This window comes from Macaca nemestrina, chromosome X (assembly GCF_043159975.1).
Source record: "Macaca nemestrina isolate mMacNem1 chromosome X, mMacNem.hap1, whole genome shotgun sequence".
In the NCBI taxonomy this organism is placed as follows: domain Eukaryota; kingdom Metazoa; phylum Chordata; class Mammalia; order Primates; family Cercopithecidae; genus Macaca; species Macaca nemestrina.
The window spans coordinates 103,829,622-103,840,442 of NC_092145.1; the positions used below are offsets into that span (position 1 = coordinate 103,829,622).

At 37.4% G+C, this 10,821-nt stretch overlaps 1 protein-coding gene across 1 annotated transcript; it reads right to left on the bottom strand.

Moving 5' to 3' along the window:
* Positions 1 to 1,340: 1,340 nt before the first annotated feature.
* Positions 1,341 to 4,559, bottom strand: LOC105465865 (ubiquilin 2). The gene has a single exon (XM_011714511.3). It carries the CDS (start codon positions 4,422 to 4,424, stop codon positions 2,550 to 2,552), a length of 1,875 nt encoding a protein of 624 aa, XP_011712813.1. The 5' UTR covers positions 4,425 to 4,559; the 3' UTR covers positions 1,341 to 2,549.
* Between the last annotated feature and the right edge of the window lie 6,262 nt (positions 4,560 to 10,821).

Sequence of the window (10,821 nt, forward strand, 5' to 3'; positions counted from 1 at the left end):
ATTAAAATTACTGAATTCATTATGACAGACTTTGTGATTATGTCAAATACTTGGCATGATATGGTAATGAAATAATAAATCACCATTTCCTAAGTTGGTGTTCTGAGGAACACCGACAGGCCAAATGTTATTAGGTGTGTTTAAAAGAAAACAAAAAAAAGGTGGTTCTGTGCTTAAATAAGTTCGGAAAATGCTGAGTTACACAAAGTTAAAGAGTTTTTTTTTTTAATTGAAGAAGCTACTCATTAAAAAAAAAATACTAGCCAACATTTATTGCACAATGAGTCTCCAAGAGAGATTAAAGTATACAGCATTTTGCAAACGTATTTACCTGTGTCCCAGAAGAATATTTTTTTTCACAAAACACAATTTGGAATTGCTGTAGCAAACACATTCTGGCTAAAATGAGAAACAAGACAAAAATGCCACTGCCACCTTTATTACTTAGCACTGTTATGAAAATGTTTAACCCATGCAGTCAGAAACTATGTTATAAATTTTGAAAAGTAAAACATATAATTATAACATCATGGATAGGATTTCTCACCTGGAAAAACTCAAAAGGATCAAATGAATATCTCTAAAATTAATAGATTTCAATAATTGCCAATTTAAAATAATCTATGCAAATAAATTCTTCTCCGATATAGCAAAAATGACCACATAGGTAACATATTAAAAGCTCCAATAAGCAGTATCAACGTGTTCCCTGTATGTCTGTAATACCTAGGAACATATTTATTACAAATTATATAGGATTTAAATAAAACTCTCTTGAAGGATATATAAAGTTTTTTAGAAACAAGGCAACATATGTTTCTGGAAAGCAATGCAATTCTGTAGTCCTCATAGTCATATAAATTTAAGAGAATCCCAACCAAATTAAATATATTTTTTGGGGAAGAATCTATTAACCGTAAAATTCATCTGGTAAAATAAACATGTCAGAATCATCAGAAAATTGTAAAAAATAAAAAAGATCAAGAGGAGGTCTCACATTAACAGATACAAAGTCCCATTTCTAACTCATCTACAGGCTGGTGTACTGGTGCCACAATGTTCAATGGAACTAAAGGGAATCCAAACACAGAATAAAGTATATACATGTATGACATTTCATATGTTGGGGGAAAAGATAAATATGTTAACAACTGGCTAACCTTTGGGGCAAAAAAGTTAGAATACCTAAATCCATATATCAAGATAATTCCAGACAGGACAAAACATTTTCTTAATGAAACCATATAAGTTAGAGAAATACAGGATAAGATTTATATAATCTTGGGGTGGGATAACCCTCCTAAACACGATCCTAGGGCCAAAAGGCAAAAAGAAAAAGATTTATCCATTTTTTAATTTTTTATTTTTTTTTAGTCATTTTTAATGCATTTTTCTCTGTGCACAAGAGAAATAACTGATGAAGTCAAAAGATACACTTTCCTTTATACATAGCAGTTAAAAGTAATGCAAACATCACATGACACTTTCAGTGAAAGTTACATTTCCAATTACAAATCAAAATGCATATTAGGGTCTCTTTATGGGAGAAGTTGAAAAGGAAGTCTTAGGTAAAAAGCACTTTCCTGGCATTACTACACTGATCCTTCGGGCTGCACAAAGATTAAGGTCATATACAGTCAATCTGCAAATGTTGACACAATGTTACACTGTAAATTTTCTGTACAATTAAATGTATACTTAGAGATACCAGGATAAACATTTCTACTATATTTTAACTGAACTTGCCTAGCCAACATTTTCACTGAGAAGTTTATCAAAGATGCTGTAAGATTCTACAAAACTGTGAGACACATACCTAGCTCCAGAAACATTTCTTGTATTCTTTCTCATTTTGGTTACACATATTACACTCAGATTCTACTGTAATATTTTTAGATGTACAGTGCCAACTGTGCTTACTGTACTGTATACAAATATAGCAAAAAAGATCAATGAATGGTATAAATCTTACAGCATTTTGCTAGCAAAAATACATGCCAAAGTCACAATAAGCAATATCGTACCACAAATTAGAGAGCTTCAAATAATTTGCCTCTGTTTTTAATATCTTCATTCTACATTAAATTACTATCATAGGCTAATGTTTAAAAATGCAAATAAATTGGACATCTGTAGGACAACACTTGTTCACCCAACTGTGAAGGTTGATACTTGTTTCCAAAAATCACAATAAATGCAGAATAAAGAGAAGTGTTTGCATGCAACACTTTTGAGTGAAACAGCATTGATTCCCACCATTCAAATCGGGTAAGGAAGGAAACTAAAGGAAATAAGGAAGGAAGGAAACAAAGAGGGAGGAAGGGGGGAGACAAGACGAAGGGAAGGAAAGAAAAATAAGCAAAGGAGAAAGGGAGTGAGGGAAGTAGGAGAGAGGGACTCCATCTTAAAATGCATCATATTAGACTGATAACTAGACAGATTTAAAAGAATCAAAATGAAAGTAAAGAACGATTTTGTGTGTGTGTTTAAAGATTTAAGAGCCATTATCAAAAATAAGATACATTTTTTTTCCAGGTACAGAAATGTGATTACGATGGCTGGGAGCCCAGCAGCCTTTCAATGGCTGCATTGATGTCGCCTCCTGTTGCTATTAGGGCCTGCAAGTTTGCTTCACGGTTTAAGAACCCCATTGCGTTGAGCTGTTCCAGTTGTTGCTGAAATCTGACTTCTGGATTCGGCAGCTGTGGAGCATTTGCTCCAGCCAGAGCCTGCACCATTTGCTGAATGAACTGCTGGTTGGGTCCAGATTCTGATGTAGGACTCGTGGTTTCACTGGGTGCAGCGCTGGACACAGTAGGCCCAGTGGGGCCACCAGAGCCGGTGGAGCCAGGGGGGCCTGCAGGGCCAGTGGGTCCTATGGGCCCAATGGGGCCTATGGGGGTAAAAGGGACTATAGGGCCTATGGGGCCTAGGGGGGTGACTGGGCCTACAGGGCCTATAGCGGTTCCCAGCACCCCCACCCCCACACCTGGAGTGAAGCTTGGAATCAGGCCAGGTGCTTCAGTGGCTAATGTCTGTAGCCCCTGCTGGATCTGCATTAAAGCCTGCATTGCTCTTGGGTTTGACATGGCTGACAGTGTGTCTGGATTCTGCATCTGCTGCAGGAAGGCTGGGAGCTGTGGCCGCATCTGCTCCTGCAGCTGAGGATTTGCAGTAAACAGCGGGCTATTCAGCATCATCTGTGCAGCCAAATCTGGATTCTGGCTCAGCGACTGCATCATGCTTCTCATGTAGGGCGCCGACAGCATATTCTGAATCAGCTGGGGGTTTTCAGTTATCTGTTGCAGCAGGCTCTGCATGCCTGGGGTACTAAAGATGCTGGCGACATAATTAGCGGCAGCAACGGTGTTCCCAGTAGCATTGCTGGAACTATTGCCAGAGCCACTACCAGTGCTCGTGGTCGTGCTGGTAGTTGCAGAACTCTGGGTAGCTGGCGGTGGTGCCCATGGATTGGGTAGTGGATCGCGATTTTCTGTGCGGGAAGGCTGCGTACCTTCCCCAGAGGAGGAACTACTCCCCACGGAGGCAAATGGATTACCCCCAAACTGCTCTTGTGCGGCATTCAGCATCGGCTCTTGAATGTCAGTGTACATGCGCCGTAAAGCATTATAGCCACCTGGGATGCTTTCTAGATTGCTAAGAGCCAGGTCTTGATTTCTCATCATCTCTTGCATCATGGCTGGATTCCTGGCAATTTCGAGTGTCTGCCTCATTATATCTGGGTTGTTGAGCAGGTGACTGATTTCTGGGTTTCTCTGAATCAATTGCTGCATCTGTGGATTAGCCATAATGAGCTGCCTCATCAGATCGGGATTCGAAAGCATGCTCTGAACAAAGGGATTTTCCATGATCTGGATCATCATCTCAGGGCTGGCCATGAGCTGCTGCTGCATCTGGCTCTGGAGCTCAGAGAAGTTGGTAGAGCTCAAGCCCAGGCTGCTAAGGCCTGCAAGTCCTCCCAGGCTCCCCAACCCAAACGGGTTGCTATTTGTGGAAATAGGTGTGGAGTTACTCCTGGGAGTCGACGCCGAGGTAGCGTTAGTTCCCGCGGCATTGCTAGGCTGCGTGGACTGGCCCTGAGGTCGGTTCTGGCTTTTGATGACAAGGTGAACAGTGAGCCCATCATGGATGCCATGCTGGATCAAGGTATCTTGATCTTTTAAGATTTTTCCGGCAAAAATCAGCACGAGCTGATCGGTTTGGGATTTGAAGCGTTTCGAAATCGCTTCCTTAAACTGCTGAACCGAGCTGTTCTCGGGCACCGCGAACTCCTCTTTCTCTTTGGGAGTCTTCACAGTGACTTTGATGATTTTAGGCTCAGCCTGGGCAGCAGCCGAGCCTTGGGCCGCAGCAGGGCCGCGGGAGGGGCGCGGGGGGCCGCTGCTCTCGCCATTCTCAGCCATGGCGGCCGCGGTGACGCAGGCGGGCAGGGAAGGCGCGGGCGGGCGAAAGAGAGAGAGCGAGGGAAGGAGGAAGGAAGGAGGCGCCGCCGCAGCGGGCTGGGCCGGGTCGGGCGGGGAGCGCGGAGCACGGTACCTCTCTGATGAAGACTGCGGTTCCCTGGTCCTCCGGTGGAGAAAGGCCTGGGCGTAGGCCGCGAGCTGAGGTCTCCGCGCTCCGGTCTCTGGGCCTCCTCCTCCGCCGCCTTGTGATCCGACCGCGCGCACTCCCAGCAACTCTGGCAGCCGCTCCGCCTGCTGCTCCCCGCCCCTTCCCCTCCCCCAGTTCGGCGCTCGCCTCCCCGCCCCCTCTGCTGACGCGGCGCCAGGCCTAGATTGATAGATTTGGCTCGGTCAAAATTAAAAACTTCTGCACTGAAAAGAAAAAAAGGGAGAGAGCGAAACAAAGGGAGAGAGAGAGAAGAGAACAGAACAGTACAGAGCAGGCGAGGCAGAGAGGGTGGGACGGAGAGAAGGAGGCGGTAGAGAGTCAGCTTCTGTAAACCACATTAAAAGACCAATGGAGAATGTATATTAGCAATCTGTAAGGCAGTAAAAGGGTGAAAGCCTGAATCGAACCGATCCCACATATAAGACGAAAAATGAATAATAAAGAACTCTGACAAAGCAAAAAGAAAGAGGAACACCCCCAATGGGGGAAGGGAAGAAGACAGAGCAGGAGCATGCATTTTACAAAAGGAGTGCAAATGGCCAATAGACATTTAAAAAAAGATGATTAATTTCACTAGCAATAAAAAAAATTCAAGTTAAAACAATAAAATTCTACTTTTGGCTTATCATATTGACAGGGAAAAAAAATAATGATAAACCTTCTTGTTGACAGGGACCCTAAAAAATGCACTCTCAGGCTAGTTGAAGTGTGAATTGTTACAACCATAGGGCAATTTGAAAATATATATCAGCATTTTGAATGTTTACACCTTTATTTAGAAATGCCTAACCTAGACAATTCGCCTAATAATCGTATGAGGATGCAAAACTATTTATGTATAAAATGTATATACATTGTAGCATTTAAAACGTTATTTAAATATATTAAATATCTGTTTACATAAGAGTAGTCGAGCACATAATATTACCATACAAGAAAATATAGAGTGTCTTTAAAGGTATACATGAACTAAACTGTAGTTATAGGGAAATCACAGATTATTTTCAATTTTGCCTTTGTATATTTCTGTACAGTTAAAAACTATATAAGAATGTATGTTCCAATATCAAAAATACAATATATTTTTATTTTAGAAGCAATTTTTGAACAGTTAGTTGTATATGTAAACTGTATGTGTAAAAAAATCTGAAAGGCTATACACAAGTTAATGGCTGTTAGTACTGTTTGCTGAAATTATGAATAATTCTTATTTTCTACTTTCATAAGATTTTGAATTTTCTGATGATTTTTGTAAGTATGCACTACAGAAAGGTATTTTGGGGAAGAGTATGGGTAGAAATTGACAGGCACATAATAGTAGTGGCAAACATTGACATATTTACCTAATTTCATTACAGATTAAATAAGAGCAATAAAGATGTAGCAATGCTCAGAAAGAGAACTTGAAAAATAGAAGAAATAATTTCAAATTTATCTATATATTTCTAACTCTAGGTTAAACCACACAAAAAATTATTCCCCCACCCCCACCCTCTACCAAGCAGCCACCAAAGAACCACTGATTTGAACATTTAACAGCATTTCAAACTCATTAGGTCACAAATACTTTAATAAATCTCAAGATAAGAAAAATATATATATACAGGTATGTTATATCCATTGATGGATAAATGGAATAATATAGTATGTTTAATATAATTAATAAAATACAGAGGTAAAAGAATGACTAGCTTTAAATATGTTAATATGTATAGATCTAAAAAGCTAAATTAATTAGTGTTAGGGTGGTGCAAAAGTAATTGCGGTTTTTGCCATTGAAAGTAATGAATTGTTACTATTATACAATGGTTTTTGCCATTGAAAGTAATGGCTAAAACCACAATTACTTTTGCACCAACCTAATACATGCCAAACAGCATTCTAATACATTCTTATGTATATTTGAAATATTCTTTTAGAAATATACCAAACTTGCACACATGAGGAAGAAGAAATGGAACAGGATATAGGCTAGTGATTAAAGGGAACTTAAATATGTAAAAATGCTTTTTATCTTTAAAATGAAGGCAAGTATGGTAAAATATCAGCAACAGTTAATCATGGGTGGTGAGAATATGAAAATATTATAGGTAATATTTAATTTCAATAGAATAAAGCTAGATATTAATAATCAAAGTATGAACAAAAAACCAATCATTTGATTATTAAAACAAAACTGAATAATTTTGGGACAAAGTGCAATGTTCTTATTAGAATAAATTTACCAAAATAATGATAATGAGAGCATATACAGCAACAATAATGCTAGGAATTTTCTACGTGTGATCTGAGAACATTGTTAAGAATGCATGTTTCTAGGCCCCATGCCAAACCTACTGAAATAAGCAGTGCACTGGAAGCTGCATTTGTGTCAAGCTCCAGTTTAATATTATTTCATTTATTAAGTACTATGTGGATGAACTCAGAGTCAAATTTATACATTCAAAGATTTAAAATATCAAACAAAAGATTGAAAATAAGTGAAGTAGGCATTTGAATAAAGAAGACAACGGAAAATAAAAGGAGAGAAACGGGGTGACAGCTATAGAATGATAAAAGCAAATATTAATGAATTAACAAACAGAAAAAATAAAATTTGTTAAGTAAATCTAAGAAGATATTTGAAGAATCAAGTCAAATACACAAATCTTTGTTAATTGGTGATTGTCTTGCCTGGCCATTCCCTCACCAAAATACACATCAGAGGGGCAAAACCATACTCACCCTCTTAAGGAAACTTTCCACAAACACATTTCTTCGCATTCTCTTTCTTTACCTTAAAAATTATGTGATTTTTTTGACATTTTACTTCAAAATATGTTACTGTTAATGTTTTAAGTTACAATGAAATAAAATTAACATTTTAGTAGTCGAATATACATATCCTCATTAGTGAAAAGCACAGCATTAATTAGCTGAAACAAAGAAAGCACACCAAGAAAAATATACAAACTAGTATTGTGTGAATAAAATTTAGTCACAGATGAAAGGGACTTTTTTTTTTTTTTAGTAAAAAAGAAATGCGTTGTAAAAATATTGGCTAATGACAAAAAAAAAAAAAAAAAAAAAAAAAAAAAAAAAAAAACACCTCAGTCCTGATGACTACATTTCTAGGAAGATAGATATGGTCAAAATACATTCCAGAAGTAGAAGATCTTAAACTATGTGAAAGACATGTAAGAAAATGAACAAGGCCAGGTGCAGTGGTTCATGCCTGTAATCCCAACACTTTGGGAGGCCGAGTCAGGCATATTCCTTGAGCCCAGGTTCAAGAACAGCCTGGGTAACATGGCAGGACCCCATCTCTACAATTTTTTTTTTTTAAACTAGCTGAGCTTGATGGCTAGTGCCTGTAATCCAAGCTACATGGGAGGATGTGGGAAGATCGCTTGAGCCTGGGAGGTGAAATTTGCAGTAAGCCTTGATCATGCCACCACACTCCAGCCTGGGTTACAAGAAAGTAAATAACTAGTTATTTTTAAAATCAGCTATTTTGTTCATAGTGGCTGCTAAGCTTATGTTTTTTACCCTCTCTCTTTACCAAATCCCACTGAAGTGACAGAAATGAGAAAAATAATAACCCCCTAACAGTTTTGAAAAGGTGGAAAGAGTGCCATCAATGAACTTTTAAGTTAAATATCAAAATAAATTCTAGATTAAAAAATGAAATCATAAAATTTGCAGAAATATGTTAGGGCAAATATTTACATAAGCTAGGCATGATGGTAACCTGATGAAAACAACAAAGAAAAATCATGAATGGAAAATTTAATAGATTTCATTAAATAAGAATTTTAAACTATATATCAACAATGTAATAAAAATTAAGCAGTTAAAGACAAACAAAAAAATGCAACATATATAACACATGAGATCTATCCATGACATACAGACATTTCTTACAAATTTTTAAAAAATGAACACTCCAAGGGAAAAATAGGCAAAGGATATTAACTAGTATCTTACAAAAGAAAAAAAAAAGTCAGAATGAAAAGAAAAAGGAAAGAAGGAAGAAAGGGAGAAAAGGAAGGAAAAAAATATGTTATCTTCTTTAAATAAAAAAATACAAATTAAAGTAACTGTGAAATACTTTTTGTCTATAAAATTTAAAAGACCAATATAATATCCAATTTTGACATAATAAAGACTGCCTAAGTTCAAATCCTGGTTCTATTACCTCTGATTGTAAACTGCATGACTTTGGCAAGTAACTTAACTTTTCTGTACTTCAGTTTTCTTCATTTATAAAATGATGGACTATTTTGATAATCAAATAAATTAACATATTTTAAGCACCTACAAGTTTCCTGCTCATAGTATGCACTATGTAAGTATTATTATCATTAGTAGTAGTAGTACAAGAAAGAGGTAACTCATAATCTGCTGGGAATTAAGTTACTTGGTAGGTACAGCTTATTTAAACGGCAATTTGCTAATAAACACTAAAAGTTTAAGAAAATGTGCAGACAAGTTTACCAAGTAATCCTACTTTTAGGAATTTATCTGGAGGCAGTAATTCTTGCTCGTGGAGTCTCGAGATGATTATACTAAATGTGTTTTCTTCTTGCAGTGTAACTACAGAACCTAAGAGAAATCCCATGATTATTCCCTACTCCTGTTTTTGCATTTGGGGGCAAATAATAAAGTCAGAACTAGAGAAACAGTATTGTGGTATTGTAGCAAGAGATTAAACTGGAGCCAAACAGACCAGGATTTCAACTTCAACTTGGTCACTTACAGTTTTGTGACAGAGTAGTTCATTCATTTCACTGAACCTCAGTTTCTTTGTCAGCAAAAATGGGATTAATACACATACCCTTCAGGGTTGTAGTCACAGGCAGTAAGTACATGAGCCAGACAATAATTGCTCTGACACACACTCCTCTCTGAAAATAAAACAAATGAAATAAGTTTACCACTGGTAGGTTAAATTATGAAATGAAGAAACGAACAACAAAACAACACAAAAAACCTAGAAAAGATCAGAGCAGAGATACAGTCTAGCTGGCAGATATGTACTCTGTTCTGGAGATACATGTTCAAATTACATATCATTTTTGTTCTGACCCTATGCTCCCTATAATCTTCTAATAATTTTGCTTTTTCATCTAGATTGCCTATTAAGAATGTACAAATCAGGCTATCTTGAATGCCCAGATATTCTAGTGTTAGATATCCACTTTAACCTCCAGGACATAAATTACAAATTGGCAATTCCTGGGCTGGCTTTGGCCTGCCGACACCTAAAACTTGGAAAATTTCCCCTACAAATTCAGATTTCAAACTTCTCTTTCAAAATTAAATGATCTGGCTACATTGGGCTCATACACTTGAGGGCTATAATTTGACTAGAGGTGAATATTGGCTGCCTTCTTTAGATAAGGGTTGTATTCTGATTTGCCAGTCTCCACCAGGTCCAGTTCATGTATTTCCTTATTTAGTTGCCCCATAAGCATTGGAATTTTTTATCTTTTAAGAAGGAGCTCAATAAGCTTTCTCCTCCTTTACTATATCTCCTGAAGAGTAGAAACACTGAAGCACTGAGGTGAATTGGAAAAGATCAAGAACATAATTGGGTCACTTTCTTAAAGAGTGGAATATTAGGCCAGGCATAGTGGCTTGCTCATTCCTGTAATCCCAGCACTTTGGGAGGCAGAAGCAGGAAGATGGCTTGAGGCTCGGGGTTCAAGACCAGCCTGGCCAACACAGCGAGATTCTGTCTCAATAAATAAACAAATAAATAAACAAATTTAAACTTCAGTAAGCAGCAGGTGATCAGAAAAAAAGAATGGAATATTCACCCTTGGGGGCTATAAATATGTTTGTATTGTGGAAAACACTTTCTTCAAATGAAGATGATGATGTTGACGGCAGATAATACTTTTTCTTGAGTTTAATCTTTCCATGACTCTTACCATCAGAATTATATGACTTTGAGTGATTTCCAGTTGAAAATTGGGAATAGAGAAAATATGAGATGGCAGTGAAAGTCTGCCTCACTGTGCTGTGTAGAATCAGGTTTTATGTTATAAACTGTGGCATAAGTTGCATTTCATGAGTGCCTTTCAAAAGAATGTAGAAACACTAAATTCCTTTGAGATTTAAAAAATCAATAGAGGGAGAATTAAAATGAAAATAAGAGGTAAGAGAAAAAATGCTCAGGGATAATTAAAAATGAGTATTATAGAA

Bases quoted from the DNA above. Each gene is read 5' to 3' on its own strand.
- LOC105465865 (XM_011714511.3), bottom strand. From the start codon at position 4,424: ATGGCTGAGAATGGCGAGAGCAGCGGCCCCCCGCGCCCCTCCCGCGGC.